General features: G+C 43.4%; 1 protein-coding gene across 1 annotated transcript in view; it reads left to right on the top strand.

The window, feature by feature from the left end:
• The window catches only part of LOC142197631 (nephrocan-like), a 33234-nt gene extending 9408 nt beyond the window's left edge, over positions 1-23826 (top strand). The window contains exons 2-3 of the mRNA XM_075268093.1: positions 5331-6232; positions 23382-23826. Coding sequence (XP_075124194.1) covers positions 5331-6232; positions 23382-23826 — 1347 coding nt within the window. The remainder of the gene's footprint in view (positions 1-5330; positions 6233-23381) is intronic.
• Positions 23827-24057: the final 231 nt, after the last annotated feature.

Below are 24057 nucleotides of genomic sequence, written 5' to 3'. Positions count from 1 at the left end.
AGTGGCGTAACTAAGAATGGCGGGGCCCCGTGGCGAACTTTTGACATGGGTCCCCCCCCAAACCGACGCCGAAGACCTCGACTGACCCCCTCCTCCGCACTCTATTATGTCCCTTAGTAAGCCCTGCACACAGTATTATGTCCATTAGTGTCCCCTGCACACAGTATTATGTCCCTTAGTGTCCCCTGCACACAGTATTATCCCCAATAATGTCCCCTGCACACAGTATAATCCCCCATAGTGTCCCTTGCACACACAGTATTATCCCCAATAGTGTCCCCTGCACACACAGTATTATCCCCCATAGTGTCCCCTGCACACACAGTATTATCCCCATAGTGTCCCCTGCACACACAGCATTATCCCCAATAGTGTCCCCTGCACACACAGTATTATCCCCAATAGTGTCCCCTGCACACACAGTATTATCCCCAATAGTGTCCCCTGCACACACAGTATTATCCCCCATAGTGTCCTCTGCACACACAGTATTATCCCCAATAGTATCCCCTGCACACAAAGTATTATCCCCAATAGTGTCCCCTGCACACAGTATTATCCCCAATAGTGTCCCCTGCACACAGTATTATCCCCAATAGTGTCCCCTGCACACACAGTATTATCCCCAATAGTGTCCCCTGCACACACAGTATTATCCCCCATAGTGTCCAATGCACACACAGTATTAACCCCAATAGTGTCCCCTTGCAGTATCCCAGAACAAGATGTTAATGTTCTGTTTAAAAAGTCATTTTGTCACCATATTATCTCTTATATTGTCAGGTGGTAATCTCTAATGCCAGCCATTCTATTTGTGTGCTGTATATTGTATTGTATTGCATTACTTAGCATACAGTTAGCATTGTCTGCTGCAGTGTAGAGGTTAACTAGCTTTGCACCTTGTTTTATCTTTGCAAACCCACATTTTGCAAACCCCACATGTTTGAGCATCTTGCAACTTCAGTCACATGTTTTGCTCTCAGCCTATAGGAGCACAAGCTGCTTCTAGGTCAAGCTGAGACTTGTCCCCAGTCTAGCCCCTGCATTCACAGAGAGAGGACTGGAGAAGAGGGTCTAAGCCTGGCTTCCAGCCAGTTCACATGTCTGCCAGCATTGCTCCAGGCTGGTCATAACCTCACATGGGCTACATATAGCTACCAGTCCATCCCAACTACTGAATTCCTGCCAGTCCACACCTGGGAGATCATCCAAAAATCTATTCCTGTTCTATTGGCCTAAGTCAGAGGAGTTACCTGTTGGATAAAGAAGTCCTCTGCCTGGATCCACGCTTCTCATGGGTTCCCCAGCTGGATCTAACCTAAGCGGCTTTCACGTCGTTGATTCACGGCTTTAGCACCCTGCTATAGGGCATTGCTCTAGCACCTATTCTGTAAGTACTCTCTTGCATCACATTGCACAGTATAGCCAAGCTGTGACACATCTCCCAAGGTAGAGCTAAAACTGTACTGGACTGTAAATCTGTATACCTGCTACTGCAGTGGATATGGGACTGTGACTGAAGTGCTGCAATTACATGTGATAAGTGTAAAAACTATACTGCTATTTGCTACTAAAGAGACTGTGATATCTGTACATTGCATGCACAAGTGATCTTTCAAGTAAAGTTCTGCAAAACCGTTGTTACTGGACTCTTTGTCACAGAAGTCATTCCAGCCTGTACACTGTAGAAAAGTAACAGCTAAAGTGAAAGAAAAGGTACATGTATGTGACAGGGGAACAGGGTTGTATACCATTCAGGACTGTGACATAACCGTGACTACTACCCCCATCAGCCCTGGACTACCATCACCACCGTGCACCCCCTTGTTCACTACACCCTGCACACACAGTATTAACCCCTATAGTGTCCAATGCACACAGTATTATCCCCCATATGTCCCACTGTGGACACCTATAAACAATTATTATACTCTGGGGTCTGAAAAGTCAGAGACGTCAGACACGAATGACGGAGGCCTGACAGGATCGTGGAGAGGTAAGTAACACTGTTTTTTATGTTTCTTACCTCTCCTGGGCCTCCGATCATTATACTCGGGGGTCTGCAAAGACCCCCGAGTATAATGATAGTCTTTGTGGGGCCCGCGGTGTCACTTGCCGATCCCGGCCCAGCCAGGATCAGCAAGTGAATAGGGCCCGTAACGGCCTATTGAAAAAAAAACGCAGCGGTAGCGGCTGTCACCGGGCCCCCTAATGGCCCGGGCCCTGTGGCAGCCGCCTCCGCTGCCTCTATGGTAGTTACGCCACTGGTGCCCATGGTACAGTGCGTGAGCAGCATGGCTCCTGACATGTTATTACCTTTAGCCGTCGTGTCTCAGTATCGCTGATCTGCAGGTTCCTGGCGGTGGGCCCCTAGAAACAATTCCACTGGTGGGCCCTAGACACCCCTGTCCAACCCTGCATTTATACAGCTAACACCCTTCTGCAGTGCCTGAGATTGGAGATAACTTGATAACAGCTCTGATTCAAGCGCATAGAAGCTGAGCCGAGGTAACCCAGATAGGTTGGCACGTAATGTACAGAGCTATCTACTTCTGTACACTGACCCAGATTTACTCATAGTTAGTCTGTATAAACATAGACAGACACTCTGAAAATGCCCCAGACTTAGCAAAATGGCTCTTCATGGATATTAAATCTGGAATATCTTTAGTCTGCCTACTCCAAGTTTCTACTACCTTTTAGCTGACTTACTTTGAGCAGGAATTTTTTTTTTTTAAATGGTACAATTTTTATAGAGAAGCCACATGCGCATTTCTAACAAAGTGAAAAAAAAAATTGTTCCAAACCAGATACTTCAAGATGCACCGTATTTAGGTCTATTCATATCCACAGTAGTAAATATAGACCATTGTTGCTGATTTCAGATCAGTGGGGGTGCTGGTTGTTGGACCCTATTGATCTGGTATTGATGGCCTATCCTAAGGACCCTTTTAACCAATAATGTTGCAGGCAATAGCAATTACTGCATCTAAGAGCTTTGCTCTGCCCGCTCATTGGGCACACCAGTACGAGATTAGGTAATGATAAATTTCATCACAGCCGGGGTCTTGTTCAAGGTCACCAGGTCTGCCCTAATTTTCCTCCTAGTACATTCAATGACAAAAAAAAAAAAAAAAAGTACACACCCAGATATAAATGTAGGATTGCTGTAAAACGATCTGAAACATATATGTAAATGATTACAGGTCTGGTCTGATTAGACATTGGGTCTTGCCACAAGAGACTGTAAAAGTGCTCTCCACTGCCATATAATAATTCTCTCAGTGGCTACTTTTTAGTAGTATACCTCTTGGTAGACCTCTTTGACTATTAGATATGCCTCTATGATGCACTAGAACACATTTATCCCAGTTTACATATGGCAGGGTGGCTGTCAGTGACCTGTTTGCCATCTAGGATGTTCTGCACTAACCATTAGGGGGTGTTTGGAGCAGTGGTTACATGTGGACATGCACACACGAACAGGCCTAGGACAGCTGGGACAAACTATCAGTATAGAGGATCAATTGATCTTTCCACAAGCACGAGTAGCTTCCACAGTTGGGATAAGGCTGTCACTGACCATTTCAGTACATTTTTGTTCAGTATTTTAGAAATATAACTTGTATAGGAATGGCATTACCTCTAGTTGTAATAACTCAGCCCCAATAATGTTGATGTTATGGGAGAATTGGCATGTTTAACCCCTTAACACAAAATCACATACAGGAACGCCAGGGAATGTGGTTCATTCCCGCATTCCCACGTGCCTGTTCATGGTGGTGATCGCAGGGGCTCAGAAACAGAGCCCCTGCGATCACCATGGGAGCCTAGCTGTATGTGGCAGCCAAGCTCCCGCTGTAACAGCAGGGACGGTGATTGCACTGATCCCCGCTGTTTAACCCTTAAGGTGCCATGATCAATAGCGATCATGGCACCCTAAGGGTTTGCCGGCTATAAAGAATGCCGGCGGTGGCATAAGGAGCTGGTGTTAGCTGTAATTTACATATATATATATATATATATATATATATATATATATATATATATTATTCATATATATATATATATATATATATATATATATATATATATAGTTATTGTGAATCTTTTCCCTCAACATTATATATCAATCTGCTCAGCTTCTACTGTTCTATTACATTCTGCAAGCAGATTGTACTGCATTTTTTATGTGAGAGATTCCCTTTAGGTAAGTATGTATTTGGCACACCCTGGCATGTATCAGTTTTCTCTTTGTTGATTTTCAAGGTTTTAATTGTGATTAAGGTCAAGGTGACCATGTGCTGAATCATGTACCTTGGAGAAATCTTAAAGGAATTCTATCATTAGAATCCATTTTCTTCTAACTAACACGTAGGAATAGCCTTAAGAAACGGCTATTCTTCTCCTACCTTTAGAAGTCTTCTCCGTGCCATCATTTGATAGACATTCAGTTTTTCATCTTTATGCAAATTAGTTCTCTCGCAGCACTGGGGGTGGGCCTTAGTGCTCAAACAGCACTGGGGGCATCCCCAATGCTGCGTGAGAATTCTCCAGCGCCGCCTCCATCTTCTTCTGGAACCGGCCTCTATGTGCCATCTTCCGGCCTGGCTTTCAATCTTCTATGCAAGGCAGAGCCGACTGCACCTGCACGCAGCCATTTTTTTGTGGCCACATACGTGATTTCCTGTAGTAAGCGACCACAAAAAAAATGCCCGCACGCAGGTGCAGTCAGCTCTGCCCGAGGCCAGCTGGCAGAGCCGACTGCTCATGTGTAGAAGATTGAAAGCCAGGCCGGAAGACGGCGTGTAGAGGCCAGTTCCTAAAGAAGATGGAGACGGCGCTGGAGAGATCTCTCGCAGCATTGGGGACGCCCCCAGTGCTGTTTGAGCGCTGAGGACCACCCCCAGTGCTGCGTGAGAACTCACGTGCATAAAGACAGAAAACGGAATATCTACCAAACGGGGGCACGGAGAAAACATCTAAAGGTAGGAGAAGAATAGCCTTTCTTAAGGCTATTCCTATGTGTTAGAAGAAAAAAAAAGAGATTCTAATGATAGGATCCCTTTAAATACAACCTTCTTAGCTCATGTCTTTGGTAACTATTAGAGATGAGCGAGCACGCTCCATAGAAATGAATGGATGCACCTGGTACTTCTGCTTTGACAGCGGCCGGCCGCTTAACCCCCTGCGTGCCGGTTACGTCCATTCATTTCTATGCGAGCGTGCTGTTCGGATCGGCTGATCCGAACAGTATTCGCTCATCTCTAGTAACTATGATTATGTAAAAAAAAACTTACCATCTTTTGATAAAACATATTTTCTGCCAGTTTTCAGATTTCAGTGAGATGTCGGGCTTGCAGGAATTGGTGCTGTTTTCCAGTGGGATGGAAACAATAGAAAACAATACATTCAAAGCACTGAATGACCTGAAAGTGATGGAAGTATGGAGTAATAAACTGACCAGTATCCCAAGATCACTTCCTTCAAAGCTGGAAGTCCTAAAACTGGGTGATAATTCAATCCATTCATTTAATCCTCCAGATTTTGGAGGTTTAACCAAACTCAGAGTCCTGGAAGTCCCAAACAACTTGCTAAACACATTATCATTTGAGGTCTTTTCTCCACTTAGTAATTTACAGACCCTTATTCTGGATGGAAATGGTATGCACACCATATCTGGAGTGGCTTATCTTCCCAACCTGAAATACCTGAATCTGGAGAACAACAAACTGATGTTTTTCTATGAAAACTTTTTTACACATCTTCCAAGCTTAGAATATCTCAGGTTAGCTGGAAATCAGCTTGTTAGAGTTCCACCACAACTGCCTAAATCTCTGCTATCTCTGAGGTTGGACAGAAATAATATTAAAAGTGTGCGCGCCAGAGATTTGAGGCAACTGGAAAGTCTTTTTGATCTTAATCTTTCTGGGAATCAGTTGCTTTCAGCAGATGGGCTACAAGTTGCTACCAATCTGACATCTTTAGATGTATCCAAGAACCAACTTTCAACGCTCCCTCAAAAATTACCAAGTAAATTACAGAGACTTGACTACAGCAATAATCAGATTTCAAGAATTATGGTTCAGGATATGAAAGGCCTGGCCAGTCTTAAACACCTTTTTCTGGATAATAACGGCATGATTCTGTTTGAGGACAAAGCACTTCAGTGGTGTGTTCACTTGTCTAACTTGGCTATGGAGCAAAATCTTCTAACTTCTGTGCCTTTGGGGTAAGTGCTTATTAAACCATATGGAAATATTAAATTAAGGGTCTTTTAAAGAAGGGCGGGGGAAGGGGGGGTTCTGATTATAACATGTCAAATCACACGTTACAAGGATCACATTAGTGGGCGTCAGCATTCTAGGGCCAACACATTGTCCCAGACTGGGTTCCAGAAATAAACTTAACTTCACCCCACAGACATCTTTGCATTTTCATGCCTTACTTGCCACCTTCCAAAAACCTCATAAGGGCTTTTTGTGGAACAAATTGTACTTCCTAATAGCACGATCTAACAGTTTTTTTGCTGCCTTCACTGTGTTGTAAAAATTACATGTATTTTTTAGGATAGGTTCAAAAGGAGCAATGTCTGCCTCTGATTGGAGCTCTGTGTCACGTTCCCTAGCCTGCTTGTGCCTGAAACTACCCACTTGAGAGTCTAGAGCAGGGGTCGGCAACCCCTGACACGCGTGCCAAGAGTGGCACGCGAGGCATATTTTTCTGGCACGGCAGCCAGCCTGCAACCTTCATGCACTAAATTGAGAGAGAGAGCGTCCTTTCAGAAGCTCGGCTAAAGCCGAGGTGTAGGACACGCCCCCTTCCCTCCCTGCCACCAATCAGAGATGAGCCTCTCAGCCTCTCACTGCACAGGATAAGGGCTCCCTGGACCTGCTGCTACACCTGAGGAGAGAAGCAAAGTGAAAGTAAAAACACCAGGTACGTGTGTTACTAACTATTCTTATTACTGTCAGGCATTTGGGGTTATTAATTTAGTTTTAGTAACTCCATGTGCCTCACATTAATAACAGTTAACTCCATCATGTCCCTCACATTAACCCTGTGTGGCTCACATAAGGGTTACTGATGTATGAGACATATGGAGGTACTAATAAAGGATCTATATAATGAAGATATTCACTTATTACCTCCATATGTCTCACATATCAGTGTCCCTTATGTAAAGCACACAGTTGGTTAATGTGAGGGACATGATGGGGTTAACTGCTATTAATATGAGTTACTAAGCTGTAATATACATGACCAGACTTTTTATCCACAACTTTGGATAAGAGTACAGACCTATACATTTCAATTGACCCATATATACAGCAATTTTTTGTGGCTGTGTATCTGGGCCAAAATGTCCGGTTTTTAAAATCGGACACAGAGTACTGCATGTCCGACTCTGTGTCCGATTTAAAAAAAACGGTTTTGCGGCGGAGAGCATAAAACGCTCACCGACGCTCACGACCTGCAGGTTTCCGTCTCCTGCCTCTGTTTTGTGCAGGAAACGGAAACCTGCAGAACGGAGACCGGGCGCAGATGTGAACGAGCCCTTAGGCTCAGAAAAACGCAGCAAAATATTCAACAGAAAAGCTGTGTTCTCACAACGTGGGGGCCTCAGCCTTAGGCTAAAGCCCCACGTTGCAGAAACAGCTTTTTTTTTGTTGCAGATTTTGCTGTGTTTTTTGAGACGAAGCCTGGAGTAGATTGAGCAGGAGGGAGACATATAAGAAGCTTTCTATATATTTCCCGATCCTTTTCTAGCCATTCTTGGCTTTGACGGAAAAAAAACGCAGCTAAATCTGCAACAAAAAAAAGCTGCATTTTTGTAATGTGGGGCCTCAGACTTGGTGTGATTCTATTGGGTGGTGACACTGTAACTAGATGCAATTATAGCCCAATCCAGTTCCTGGGCACCAGTGCGGTCACTTTGGTGTAAGTGTGACACCCATTAATTCCTGGCTAGGGTTTTGCGGTTACTGCACCACCAGGAACTAAAAGTGACTGAAATTAATCTGTTTCACTTACAGAAAACTGAAGGGCCAAGGGACTGGATGGAGCATCCAAGTACATTGTGTGTCAGCGCTTTACAGGTATGACCTTACTCTGCTCCCAGTCACATACATTACCACTAATTGTGGGTTACATGTGTTACATTGCTTCTAATGGAAAAGAACATGTGTATCCAGGCAAATAGTAGTAAGCGCATGTGGCTGGGAGCGCAGTATGACAGCACCCCTATGTTGTGGTTTGTGCTATATGACTTTAGTGTAGGTGTCATCAGCTTTACAATTATTGTCCGGCACTCCGAGGACCTCATCTTTGATTTTTTTTATTTAAATCGGCACGCCGAACAAAAAAGGTTGCCTACCCCTGGTCTAGAGAGTCAGGCACTGAAACTAACTGCACTGATTGCTCAGGAACAGTCGGGTCTGAAGAAAAAATTCCAATTATGCTGGAATTAGTGGAGCAGCACCTCTTACATGATACAAAGAACTGGAGTTGGTGGAGGTGGTGAAAAGTCCTCTTTAACACATCTGTAACGGTGAACCACATCTATCACATAGCATGGGCCACTGTTATAAGTTTGACGCATCTTCTGTCTTTCCCCTCTATATACGCTGTCTTTATTTGAGACATTATCAATTAATCTGTCCCACTGTTTCAGTTTAGGAAAAAGCATGGCTTCAATGCCACAAATTTTGGTGCAAAATATTGGTTGAAAGTAAGCTAACCAACCCAGATGAAGTATCAGTAAGAGAGAAGAAGTATCAGAGGTGCAACTTGTGGGCCCCAGGGCACAATCTGTAATAGCACCCTTACCTAGTTGGCACCATTTAAAACAGTGCTATATGTTACGAGGCATATAAACTTTTAGTCCATTTGCAATAGAGATGGGAGCCTCGGCTCTTCATAGTGAGCTGGATCATTTGGATCCACTCACTAAAACTGCTCCTTACAAATTACTGCTGTCCAGTGTGTAGACAGTCAGAAACCCTATTACACCTCCTTTGTCATTAGGGGGGCAGGTTTAAATGAGTTCTTGGTTCGCAGCCAGGAGCCGTCTCCTGTTGTTCACTTCAAAGACCTACAATTTGGGAATAAATGCCCTAGATGACATAACTATTAATAAACAAACACATTAGGCCTCACCAAGTCCATAAATGCCTGACCTATAGAGACATCAAACTGGGACAGCCATTCACTGAGTGATTTGCAAAAGGAGTGGTCTTTCAAGGGGAGTGGCCTTAAGGCCTAGTTCACACGGGGACATGGACGCTGATTTTGACAGCGGATTTCGCGGCCAAATCAGCGTCCATACAATGTATCCCTATGTGAACTGCTCGCTTTTTTTTTCTGCTAGCTCGCTAGCAGAAAAAGAAGCGACATGACCTATCTTTCAGGCGGAAGCCGCTCGCGATGAGCCGCGGCTTCCGCCCAGCCGCAGCGCCCTCCATATCGGCTCATTCATTTGATGGTCGCGGCGGGAGCAGTTCACATAGTGTGGACATTGTATGGACGCTGATTTGGCCGCAAAATCTGCTGTCAAAATCAGCGTCCATGTCCCCGTGTGAACTAGCCCTAAGAAAAGTGGATTGCTACATATATTCAGATCCCATATAATAATAATAGCAGACCCACAGAATAGTAGATCTAAAATAAAATAAACAATTGTGCCATTTTTATTTATGCTATTTAGTTATCGATATGTTAAATATTGTATTCATTTTATTGTGTGATTTGTAATGGTTACAGTCAGGGGCGTAACTACCATAGAGGCAGCGGAGGCGGCTGCCACAGGGCCCGGGCCATTAGGGGGCCCGCTACCGCTGCGTTTTTTGTTGTTTTTTTTAAATAGGCCGTTACGGGCCCTATTCACTTGCCGATCCTGGCTGGGCCGGGATCAGTAAGTGACACTGCGGGCCCCACAAATACTATCATTATAATACTATCATTATAATACTATCAGTCTGCACAGACCCCCGAGTATAATGATCGGCGGATCAGAAGAGGTAAGGAACATAACAAACAGTGTTAATTACCTCTCCACGATCCTGCCAGGCCTCCTTTCTGACGTCTCTGACGTCACATGAACCCGGCCTGTGTCCGGGTCATGTGACGTCTGACGTCATTTCATAAGGACGCCAGTGGAGAAGACAGCGTAGGAGCCGGGGACAGGAAGAAACAGTAATTTTTTATGTTTTTATTCCCCCGGGTCTCCGATTATTATACTCTGGGGTCTGAAAAGACCCCAGAGTATAATAATTGGTTATGGGTGTCCACTATGGGGTATAATACTGTGTGCAGGGGACACTATGGGGGATAATACTGTGTGCAGGGGACACTATGGGGGATAATACTGTGTGCAGGGAACACTATGGGGTATAATACTGTGTGCAGGGGCCACTATGGGGGATAATACTGTGTGCAGGGGCCAGTAAGGGACATAATACTGTGTGCAGGGGCCAGTAAGGGACATAATACTGTGTGCAGGGGCCAGTAAGGGACATAATACTGTGTGCAGGGGACAGTAAGAGACATAATACTGTGTGCAGGGGCCACTATGGGGGATAATACTGTGTGCAGGGGCCAGTAAGGGACATAATACTGTGTGCAGGGGCCACTATGGGGGATAATACTGTGTGCAGGGGCCACTATGGGGCATAATAGTATGTGCAGTGGCCAGTAAGGGATATAATACTGTGTGCAGGGGCCACTATGGGACATAATACTGTGTGCAGGACTTACTAAGGGACATAATAGAGTGCGGAGGAGGGGGTCGGTTGAGGTCTTCGACGTCGGTGTCGGTTGGGGGAGCCCAAATAAGAAGTTCACCACGGGGCCCCGCCATTCCTAGTTACGCCACTGGACTGGACTGGTGACTTTACCAGACTTGGACCTCAACCAATATATTTGCCATCTACCCAGTGAATATTTAATGAATGTTTTTAAGTTGAATATTTCTTTAACTCAAGCTAGAAGGTAAATGAATGGAGGAAGAGTAAATAGATTAGAGAAGAACTAATAAAACAGAATAGTTTCTAGAGAAACCATTCAGAGTCTAGAACATATTCCGACCAGTGAGTTTCTATTACACTTTAAGTTGCTCAACTAGACTTTCATGTATCACTGCCTACAGTAGTAAATGTGAGGTTCTTAGGACACAGTTTGCTGAACTGTGTGAGCCCAACTGCCACGTCAAGGCGACCTCATTCAGATGGGTCCCTACCCTAAGACTTTAATTGTACAATAAATGATGTACTCCCCCTCTAGATAAGACCCCAGAGATCACATTCTTACTGACTACACTGTAACAGAGTGAGTATATAAGAAGGTTATCTCCTGCCCTATATATAAAGTGTTAGTGTAGGGACCCATCATAAAATGACCACCCAAATGGTCGATGGGCTCATGAATATCATGTAAAATTTGAGCACAAATGTATTCTTTAGAAACACTGCATGTGGAGATTCTTATTACACAATTCTATTATCTAACAGATATACATATACTGTACAAAAGTTAGGCATTACACATAACACATTATCTACACTGTGGCACAGAGTGTTTCAGATTTCAACTGTATCAATAGAGCAAAAAGTCTATATATGTATACTTATACAGTATATATGATATACACACCTCATATATACTATTTCTAGTGACTTACAAAAGGCAGCACTATGAACAGACATGCCTAAATATAAATATATATATATATATATATATATATATATATATATATATATATATCTCTACAGTACATACAAACTATATTTTATATACAGATATTAATTACATCAGAGACATTTATTTCATAAACATCTAAATAATTTATATACATTTCTCTCTATGTATCATATATCTATATCTATATATCTATGCATCTATCGATATACTGTATATAGACTTATATACTGTGCATACACGCTTTACATAACGATACCTATTAATGTACATAAGTGGACAATATTTTCAGACAGGGCTATATGTATATAGAGATATTAATTACATCAGACACAACTATATACATTTCTCTCTATGTATCAATCTATCTATATATTGTATAACCATTTATATACTGTAAACACACACACTTTACATAAAAATACCTAGTAATGTACATAAGTGGGCAATATTTTCAGAAATACACATATATTTCTAGAGGTATTTATTACATGAGTGGAACTACATACAGTACATTAAATACTGTACATCTTACATATACTATATTTAGAGATACAAATTTCATTCACACTACTTGATATCATGTCACATTTTCTGCATACATTAATACCTATTACATAACTTTTACTACAGTCATGACTATATATATGGAGGAGGATACTGACAGCAGGGGGCTCCTATACAAGACATAGATTTGGAACCAGCCATCATTCACATACCTCTCTCACGTGTACATACATATATACAGGTATGTCCTTAATAGAGATCCAGGATTATAGTTTATACAGCATTATGGGTTTTATGTAATGATGGCTGCTTATTATTATTATTATCGAACATGGACTATTTATTATTGTATAAGTAATTTCCTCCAACTTTTCAGGAGTACCTTTGTGTATCAGGCTCATCCTGCTATACACCTTTACCATTGGAACTGGTGCGGGGGGCAAGCAACCCCACTTAGATGCCCAAATACAACAAACAAGAAGCAAAAAGCCTAAAATATAAGTTTAAATAAATTAACATTAAAGACTGGTGTCTATACCAATGACACTCACACTAAAACCTATAGAGCAAAATCTCTTAGCTCATCAGAGAACGAACAATACACAGAACATTACCACCAACCAGATCCTGCCGTTCTCTTTATATACATTTGAGGGTTCACCACCCCACCGCCTAGGATCTCATGCCGACTGATCTACATCTATGATCTGATACCAAGGTGACTGAACAAACGCTTTACAAAACTAAATGACCAGACTACTCCTATTACTCATCTTCCTTTCTAACACAACATGTATGTAATTACCTGACAAAGGAAATTAACCTAAAACATTGTATATATAACATAATTACATTATTAAGAAGCAGAACCTCTTTGCAGTGCGGATCTGTTTGCTTTCTTCTACTGAATCTAGTGGGGAGGTGGTCAGTCCCTCACAGAACGTGCACCCTTCATGTACTGACACTAACATTTGTTCTGACAACCAAATCAGAGCACCGTGCAGAGCAGTGTAATAAAAAATATACAAAATATTCATACATATGACCAAATGTACATCTAACCTACAGATCTGAACTAATAATGACTACTGCAGTACAACCCACCCACATTTGTCCCATCCATATTGTGGGTAATATCAGCACTCACATAATGTCAGAACATACTGTAGATGACCTATGTAGGCCTGATGTCATAATACCAAAGTACCATCATCATTGATAAAATGGGCAAATTGTCCACAAACACATATAATCTAATGCTGACTTTTCTGCACATAAACACACTCACTGGGTACATGGACAATGAATTATCTACCTCATTGTATCAAAGCATGACTAAGACTTACGATAAAATCTATCAAACACTGAGATATATAGCAGAAATATAACCAAAAATAAAAAAACCTTCTGAGATATTGCCTAGATCTCTTCTTAGCATACAGCCTGTATAAAATACACACACACGTATATACATATTATGGACACATGTACACCTGATACACAGATATACATATTAGTCTATGTACATATCTGTATTGGAGCCTCTGTTATCATAATTGCTGGAATAAATAGCATGGCATGCTGCACAATTTTTTTTCCTTTATACTGATGGACATTATGACCGAAAATCCATCAGACCCCATTATAAGTCAATGAGGTCTGTGGGGTGACATTGGTGTCTGTCATGTAATGGATGTGACACTGCCAGTAATTTAGTTGTTCTGCTGTTTTGACTGAGCAGGACAAGGGACAATGCAAATATGAACACAGCCTTATACACACACATCTTACACACATTACAGACACCTATATACAAATGCATTCACATTAAACATTCTGCACACATATACAGATTACGCACACACACATTACACAACCATATACAACTTATACATGTGTATAAACAGTGCTCACATATGTACACACATATGGGTATACAGACACACATATATACTTGTACAAAACATAGACATTACAAATACATACACAAGAATATATAAAAGATGCAATGTACAAACATATACACTCACCGGCCACTTTATTAGGTACACCATGCTAGTAACGGGTTGGACCCCCTTTTGCCTTCAGAACAGCCTCAATTCTTCATGGCATAGATTCAACAAGGTGCTGGAAGCATTCCTCAGAGATTTTGGTCCATATTGACATGATGGCATCACACAGTTGCCGCAGATTTGTCGGCTGCACATCCATGATGCGAATCTCCCGTTCCACCACATCCCAAAGATGCTCTATTGGATTGAGATCTGGTGACTGTGGAGGCCATTGGAGTACAGTGAACTCATTGTCATGTTCAAGAAACCAGTCTGAGATGATTCCAGCTTTATGACATGGCGCATTATCCTGCTGAAAGTAGCCATCAGATGTTGGGTACATTGTGGTCATAAAGGGATGGACATGGTCAGCAACAATACTCAGGTAGGCTTTGGCGTTGCAACGATGCTCAATTGGTACCAAGGGGCCCAAAGAGTGCCAAGAAAATATTCCCCACACCATGACACCACCACCACCAGCCTGAACCATTGATACAAGGCAGGATGGATCCATGCTTTCATGTTGTTGACGCCAAATTCTGACCCTACCATCTGAATGTCGCAGCAGAAATCGAGACTCATCAGACCAGGCAACGTTTTTCCAATCTTCAATTGTCCAATTTCGATGAGCTTGTGCAAATTGTAGCCTCAGTTTCCTGTTCTTAGCTGAAAGGAGTGGCACCCGGTGTGGTCTTCTGCTGCTGTAGCCCATCTGCCTCAAAGTTCAACGTACTGTGCGTTCAGAGATGCTCTTCTGGCTACCTTGGTTGTAACGGGTGGCTATTTGAGTCACTGTTGCCTTTCTATCAGCTCGAACCAGTCTGGCCATTCTCCTCTGACCTCTGGCATCAACAACGCATTTCCGCCCACAGAACTGCCGCTCACTGGATGTTTTTTCTTTTTCGGACCATTCTCTGTAAACCCTAGAGATGGTTGTGCGTGAAAATCCCAGTAGATCAGCAGTTTCTGAAATACTCAGACCAGCCTTTCTGGCACCAACAACCATTACCCTTCTTCCAGCAGTTACATATAATGTTTGCTCTGATGATCAGTTGTAAGGTGTTCAGTGTTAGGATTCGATCCTGGTTTCTTACCAAAAACCTCCACAAGTTGTCAGGGCAGTGAGCAGAGCCGATCACGTAACGTCCGTCCTCTCTCAGTGCTTAGTAATAACTGACTGCAGCCAACTGTATTTTTCTAACTGAAATGCTGCAATCCTATTGGTTGTAAGTGGCTGCAGTTACCGTGGTGACAGATGCAGCTGAGGAGTTAACCTCTTAAGTGCCAATGCTCCTTATCTTTGCATTACCGCCTAGTAATAACTGACTACAGGCAATTGCATTTTTCAAACTGGAATCCTGCGATCCTATTGGTTGTGAGTAGCTGCAGTTACCGTGGTGACAGATGCAACTGAGGAGTTAACTTCTTAAGTGCCAATGCTCCTTTATCTTTGTATGCAGGCTATATTAAATGTTAGTTCATTATCCTAAATGGCATCTCCATTAAAGGAGTTGTCCCATCACAAGGATCCTATCTATACTGCTTGATAATGTGAATGTAAGACTTTTCCTAAATACACTGCTTCAGCAAAACTGCTTTGTTTGTTCACTATCTTACTTTATTCATTTTTTTGGGACACATCCCATGACTTATCTGGTCATAAGTCAAGTGATGTATCTGCTGCTCTGAGGGGGGAGGGAGGAGGGGCTAAGTGCACAGGAGCGAGCCTGGAGGGGGGGGGGGGGTAGTTTACCCTTTAGGGGGGAAGGGGCTGCCAATACAAACCCGGCATCCACTGTAATAGAGAGGCGGATGCCGGGGACAGTTAAGACGCCAGCACAGATGCCTGCAACAACGCTATGCTTCTGCCCTGCATGAAGCCAGCAGCGGCAGGAGCAATGCTGCTATTCCGGAGGGGGGGGGGGGGCGGAGGAGCGGAATAACAGCATCGCTTCTGCCGCTGCTGGCTTCATGCAGGGCAGGAGCATAGCAATGTCGTAGGCACCTGTGCCGGCGTCTAACCCTTCCCGGCATCCGCCTCTCTATAACAGTGGATGCCGGGTTTGTATTCACATATGCAAAGCCAAGCGGCGTGATGCCGCTGACCCTGCGTGCACACTCATACATCAGTCTAGCCTTCACAATGCGAATACAGACCCAGCATCCGCTGTAATAGAGAGAGGCGGATGTCGGGTCTGTATTCGCATTGTGAAGGCTAGACTGGTCTATGAGCGCGCACGCAGGGCCAGCGGCATCTCGCCGCTTGGCTTTGCATATGTGACCCCACCCACCAATGACGCAACAAAGCCGGAAGACAGAAGATTTTAGAGCAACGAAGACTGGTGAGTATGCGACGTGGGACAACCCATTTAAGAAGGCATCTGGTGTCTCAATAGCTCTAAGCCCCCTACTCAAATATGATGTTTTTTAATTAGAGACAGCTAGAGACAGACTCAGTTGAAGGACTGCTGCTTGCAACAGAGTTTGTTTTGGTTTATATATAGTGTGGGAGATCCCTGATGTCACCCACTTATGCCAAGTTCATTATCTGTATCTGGCAAAGCTGGGTGGCAAACCAAATGGCCGCTGTTATTGTTCCCATAGAGAGTTGTGGTGGCCCAGGTTTCCTAAAGCAATGGCATTCTAGTCATGTGACCTGCCATCTGCATAGCTAAGCAAATTTATCAAACTGGGAAAGCTGGATAACAATCTATATGGGCTTAATAATGAGTGGAGTAACTAAGCATGAGTAGTCCTCATCTTGCCATGCTACAGAGTTTGCTATGACTTTGACCTATGGTATATTGTAGTGTTGGTAAAACGTTTGTGAACCCACCTGAAGGCATAAAACATGTTGGCAGGGGCGTAACAACCGTAGAGGCAGCGGAGGCAGCTGCCACAGGGCCTGGGCCATTAGGGGGCCCAGTGACAGCCGCTACCGCTGCGTTTTTTTTTTTTTTTTTTTAATAGGCTGTTATGGGCCCTATTCACTTGCCGATCCTGGCTGGGCCGGGATCGGTAAGTAACACCGCGGGCCCCACAAATACTATCATTATACTCGGGGGTCTTTGCAGGGAGAGGTAAGGGAATGTAACAAACACTGTTACTTACCTCTCCACGATCCTGCCAGGCCTCCTTTCTGACGTCTCTGACGTCACATGAACCCGGCCTGCGGCCCGGGTCATGTGACGTCGTTTCAGAAGCACAGCAGCGGAGAAGACAGCGTAGGATCCAGGGGACAGGTAAGAAACAGTAATTTTTTATGTTTTTATTCCCCCGGGTCATTTTTTATGTTTTTATTCCCCCGGGTCTCCGATTATTATACTCTGGGGTCTGAAAAGACCCCAGAGTATAATAATTGTTTATGGGTGTCCACTATGGGGTATAATAGATGTGTGTGCAGGGGACACTATTGGGGATGATACTGTGTGCAGGGGCCAGTAAGGGACATAATACTGTGTGCAGGGGCCAGTAAGGGACATTTTACTGTGTGCAGGGGCCACTATGGGGGATAATACTGTGTGTAGGGGCCACTATGGGGCATAATACTGTGTGCAGGGGCCACTAAGGGACATAATAGAGTGTGGAGGAGAGGGTCAGTCGAGGTCTTCGACGTCGGTGTCGGTTGGGGGGGGGGCCCATGTCAAAAGTTCGCCACGGGGCCCTGCCATTCCTAGTTACGCCACTGGTTACAGTGATACCAAATATCTCTATGTTACTTTACTCAGGCTACATTCAAATCATATCTATCTATTGTGGGAAAGGTAGCTCGGTAGCAGCAATGGTGCAGACCCAGCCAGTCAGAGACAGGGACACAAAATCTGGTGCAAACAGGTTTATTTAGTAAAAACAGCTAAATAAATAAATAAATCTTGGTCAGGCACAAAAATAAGCAAAATAAAATACAGCCTTAACATCAGGCAAAACAAAATTCCTGCTCGTCCGAGCTCTATCCAATACAGAATGAGGCTAACTGTACGTGTGGCTTACTTCCAGCCACACAAACAAATAATAAATAAGTCCCAATTTGGTCTCACCAACTCAGCTCTCCAGGACAGACCCAGGCACCTCCACTCGCTCCCAGGATCTACCCTGAAGTGCAGGCTCTACAGTCTTTTATGGGCCAGTAATAAGCCTCAGGACCCACATCTGGGGCTAAAACCTATTCCAGACCTGCACTAGACCACACAAGTCAGGAATCTGGGGCTGATATAGCAGGACTCCAGCACTCTGCCTGTCACCTTCTCACTATATATATATATATATATATATATATATATATATATATATATATATATATATATATATATAGTCCTATGAAAAAGTTTGGGCACCCCTATTAATCTTAATCATTTTTAGTTCTAAATATTTTGGTGTTTGCAACAGCCATTTCAGTTTGATATATCTACTAACTGATGGACACAGTAATATTTCAGGATTGAAATGAGGTTTATTGTACTAACAGAAAATGCGCAATATGCATTAAACCAAAATTTGACCGGTGCAAAAGTATGGGCACCCTTATCATTTTATTGATTTGAATACTCCTAACTACTTTTTACTGACTTACTGAAGCACAAAATTGGTTTTGTAACCTCAGTGAGCTTTGAACTTCATAGCCAGGTGTATCCAATCATGAGAAAAGGTATTTAAGGTGGCCAATTGCAAGTTGTTCTACTATTTGAATCTCCTCTGAAGAGTGGCATCATGGGCTACTCAAAACAACTCTCAAATGATCTGAAAACAAAGATTGTTCAACATAGTTGTTCAGCGGAAGGATACAAAAAGCTGTCTCAGAGATTTAACCTGTCAGTTTCCACTGTGAGGAACATAGTAAGGAAATGGAAGACCATAGGGACAGTTCTTGTTAAGCCCAGAAGTGGCAGGCCAAGAAAAATATCAGAAAGGCAGAGAAGAAGAATGGTGAGAACAGTCAAGGACAATCCACAGACCACCTCCAAAGAGCTGCAGCATCATCTTGCTGCAGATGGTGTCACTGTGCATCGGTCAACTATACAGCGCACTTTGCACAAATAGAAGCTGTATGGGAGAGTGATGAGAAAGAAGCCGTTTCTGCACGTACGCCACAAATAGAGTTGCCTGAGGTATGAAAAAGCACATTTGGACAAGGCAGCTTCATTTTGGAAACAAAAATTGAGTTGTTTGGTTATAAAAAAACGCGTTATGCATGGCGTCCAAAAAGAAACAGCATTCCAAGAAAAACACATGCTACCCACTGTAAAATTTGGTGGAGGTTCCATCATGCTTTGGGGCTGTGTGGCCAATGCCGGCATCGGGAATCTTGTTAAAGTTGAGGGTCGCATGGATTCCACTCAGTATCAGCAGATTCTTGAGAATAATGTTCAAGAATCAGTGACGAAGTTGAAGTTACGCCGGGGATGGATATTTCAGCAAGACAATGATCCAAAACACCGCTCCAAATCCTCAGGCATTCATGCAGAGGAACAATTACAATGTTCTGGAATGGCCATCCCAGTCCCCAGACTTGAATATCATTGAACATCTGTGGGATGATTTGAAGCGGGCTGTCCATGCTCGGCGACCATCTAACTTAACTGAACTTGAATTGTTTGTCCAAAATACCTTTATCCAGGATCCAGGAACTGATTAAAAGCTACAGGAAGTGACTAGAGGCTGTTATCTTTGCAAAAGGAGGATGTACTAAATATTAATGTCACTTTTCTGTTGAGGTGCTCATACTTTTGCACCGGTCAAATTTTGGTTTAATGCATATTGCACATTTTCTGTTAGTACAATAAACCTCATTTCAATCCTGAAATATTACTGTGTCCATCAGTTATTAGATATATCAAACTGAAATGGCTGTTGCAAATACCAAAATATTTAGAACTAAAAATGATTAAGATTAATAGGGGTGCCCAAACTTTTTCATAGGACTGTATATATATATATATATATATATATATATATATATATATATATATATATATTAGTACATAGATAGATAGATAATCTGAGCAGATACCTCCAGAACAGATATAAGGAAGGGATTGAAACCAGGTCATGATACATACAAAGTACACTAAGCTGTCTCCCTCCTGACTTGAGCCACAAGCTCTATTGTCTTCAATGGCAGTTTTTCCTCTTTACTTTTTCACTTTTCTCTCTCAATAGTATATTTTGCTCCCTATATAATGCATTGGTATATAGAGTGATATATAGAGATTAGCGAGTAGTATTCGAAACGGCATTTTCGAATAGCACGCACCCATAGGAATGAATGGACGCAACTGGCAGGGGGTTAAGCGGCAGGACGCCGGCCCTGTCTGCGTGCCGGCCGGCTCCATTCATTCCTATGGGTGCGTGCTATTCAAAACTGCCGTTTCGAATACTACTCGCTTATCTCTAATGGAAATTTATCTCTATACGCCAGTACATTGTAAGCTGAAATATATATTTATATAGAGATAGTTTTCTACATACCAATACATAGCTCATAGTGCTTGAAGAGCTGTCCCGTTCCTTCCCAAGTGATATAATTCTAAGGCTAGGTCATCTATATTTTCTATCCTGGAAAACCCCTTTAAGACTTTTAAACTTTGCCATGAGGGTGGTACAACAGACCACTAAATGGCTCATTCCCTAAAAATGGAGAGAAATGGAACCTCTCCAGTCTAGGACTGATGGGATAAAGTTAGCCATCTCTACCATTACGATGAATATGTTTTACTACAGTAACAGATCTACATAAACTCAACTTGGTTTATCTATTAGACATTACCTGACACCTTTCTGGTTCCTTATAATCCTGAATGTTCTTATATTTATTTGTATCCGTCCTTTATTTATTCTTATGTGACTTTGGTTATTAACATCCTGTGTGTAATTCTTCCACAGCACTTTTCTGTCAATGTGCTAAAGCAGAAGTGTTACAAATTCTCTAGCCTCTTACAAAGGTGCATGATGTAAATTACAGTGATGGCAATCTTCTTAAAGGGATTCTACCACTAAAACACTTTTTTTTCTAGTTACCACGTCGGAATAGCCTTTAAAAAGGCTATTCGTCTCTTACCTGAAGAAGTGCTCTCCGCCGCGCCGTTCGTTCAAAATACCGGTTTGTACCGGTATGCTAATGAGTTCTCTTGCAGCGATGGGGGCGTCCCCATCGCAGGAGCAGCGATGGGGGCGTCCCCATTGCAGCTCGAAAACTCACCGCAGCGCCGCCTCTCTGGTCTTCGGTGTCCTCCCCTTGCTTCTTCAGCGTACTGTCGGACGCCTGCGCAGTACGCTCTGTTCGACGAAGATTGCCGAACGTACTGCGCATGCGCGAAATTGCGGTCCCAGCCATAGTGCGGGCACCGGAATTTCGCGCATGCGCAGTACGTTCGGCAATCTTCGCCGAACAGAGAGCATACTGCGCAGGCGTCCGACAGACGCTGAAGAGGCAAGGGGAGGACACCGAAGACCAGAGAGGCGGCGCTGCGGTGAGTTTTCGAGCTGCAATGGGGACGCCCCCATCGCTGCTCCTGTGATGGGGACGCCCCCATCGCTGCGAGAGAACTCATTAGCATACCGGTACAAACCGGTATTTTGAACGAACGGCGCGGCGGAGAGCACTTCTTCAGGTAAGAGACGAATAGCCTTTTTAAAGGCTATTCCGACGTGGTAACTAGAAAAAAAAGTGTTTTAGTGGTAGAATCCCTTTAAAGATGACGGTTATCCAATACCTTCTAGGCACAGCTGGGTAGATTAGTCAAATATTTATGCCAGTGTTATGGCATAAATGATGCCTGAAATTGACATCAGCCTGAAATGTATGTGTCTGATCACACATAAGGTTAATCCTCCGGCAGCACCAGGATCATCATGACTGGCATACAGTACTCCAGTCTTGATAAATCCCTGGCCCAGTGTCATATGTGTTGACAGTTATGAATAGAGAAATAGACTTGCTGTCTACACATAAGATGTTGTGCCAGTTGAAGAGTGTTGGCCCCATGACTCCAAAATATAGGCACTAGTCAGGAGATTAGATTACCTTTAGGGTGAATTCACACTGAGTAAACGCTAGCTTATTCTGAACGTAAAACACGTTCAGAATAAGCGGCGTCTAAAGCAGCTCCATTCATTTCTATGGGAGCGGGGATACGAGCGCTCCCCATAGAAATGAATGGGCTGCTTCTTTCACTCCGTGCAGTCCCATTGAAGTGAATGGGGAGTGCCGGCGTGTACGCTCCGGCATGAGCAGAGCTTGCCGTATACGCCGGCACTTTTCATTCACTTCAATGGGACTGCACGGAGTGAAAGAAGCAGCCCATTCATTTCTATGGGGAGCGCTCGTATCCCCGCTCCCATAGAAATGAATGGAGCTGCTTTAGACGCCGCTTATTCTGAACGTGTTTTACGTTCAGAATAAGCTAGCGTTTACTCAGTGTGAATGCACCCTTACTGCTATTTACATTATATACGTTTTTAACAGGTGAGAACATTTAAAGGGATTCTACCATTAAAACCTCTTTTTTTGTGGCTAAGACGTCGGAATAGCCTTCGGCTGCATCCTCCCCTTCTCTGTTATCTTCCTCCTGCGTCACCTCCGACGCCTGCGCAGTTGGCTCTGCCAGTGAGACACCAGAAGAGCCGAGTGCAAATGCCGGCCATTTTTGGGAGGCTGCTCCTGCATTGAACTTCAAGAGCAAGAGCGGCCTCCCAAAAATGGCCGCCGGCCAGCATGCACAGTTGGCTCTACTAGTGTCTCACTGGCAGAGCCAACTGCGCAGGCGTCGGAGAAAGACGACAGAGAAGGGGAGGATCCAGCCGAAGATAGAGGCGTTGCAGGATCGTGTTCTCGAGCAGCAGTGGGAACGCCCCCATTGCATTTTCAGCGCAGGGGCCCGCTCCCATCGCTGTCAGAGAACTAATTTGCATACCGGTAAAAAACGGTATTTCTATGGTACGGCGCGGCGGAGATCACATCTAAAGGTAAGAGACTAATAGACTTTCTAAAGGCTATTCCGACGCCTTATCCACAAAAAAAGAGGTTTTAATGGTAGAATCCCTTTAAAAAAAAAAAAAATGTAGACGTGCTAATTTCACAAAAATCTAATAAAAACAGGTTTGACAAAATATATTTTTCATTGCAACTTTTAGGCTTCCGGTTACCCTCTCAAGGTTAGACCTCAAAGGAAACAAGATCGATGAAGTTGGAGTCCATGATGTAAAACATTTAAAGCATCTTCGAGTTTTGAACCTTCGAAACAATAAGCTCACCTCCATAGATGATGAAGTTTTAGAATCCTTACCTCGTTTGAGACACCTCTACTTAGATGGTAACCCCTGGAACTGCACGTGCCATCTTCTTAAGGTCAGAACATTGCTTCTTGATAAAGGAACTGACATAAAGGAAGGACAATGTGCTGAGCCACCATACTGCCGCGGGGAGAGGTGGATGTCATCTAATACCATGCTAAGACAGTGTGAAACCTATACTTCTGACAAAGGCAAAGAAAGTAAGCGAAAACTGAAGGTTTCTAAGGTGTCAACTGGAAAATCTCACACAGAGGATGATGATTATGACTATGATGCAGAGTACTGATGTAATCCTATATGCACATGACATTTATTGGATATTGTTTTAGGGGAAGCAATAGTTTGATGTGCCACATAGAAAATGACTATAGAATACCATGTGCTGCTTAAAGTATATACAGCATTTTATTTTCTGAGAATCAGTTTGGATACACTCTGACAAAGTCAGGCAGAGCATTAAATGACCACTATTTTATGCACTACATGTGCCAGCATACCCTGTACTATTTAGTGTTGT

This window comes from Leptodactylus fuscus, chromosome 3, assembly GCF_031893055.1.
Source record: "Leptodactylus fuscus isolate aLepFus1 chromosome 3, aLepFus1.hap2, whole genome shotgun sequence".
NCBI classification, from domain to species: Eukaryota; Metazoa; Chordata; class Amphibia; order Anura; family Leptodactylidae; genus Leptodactylus; species Leptodactylus fuscus.
This window is presented reverse-complemented; position numbering and strand designations above follow the sequence as displayed.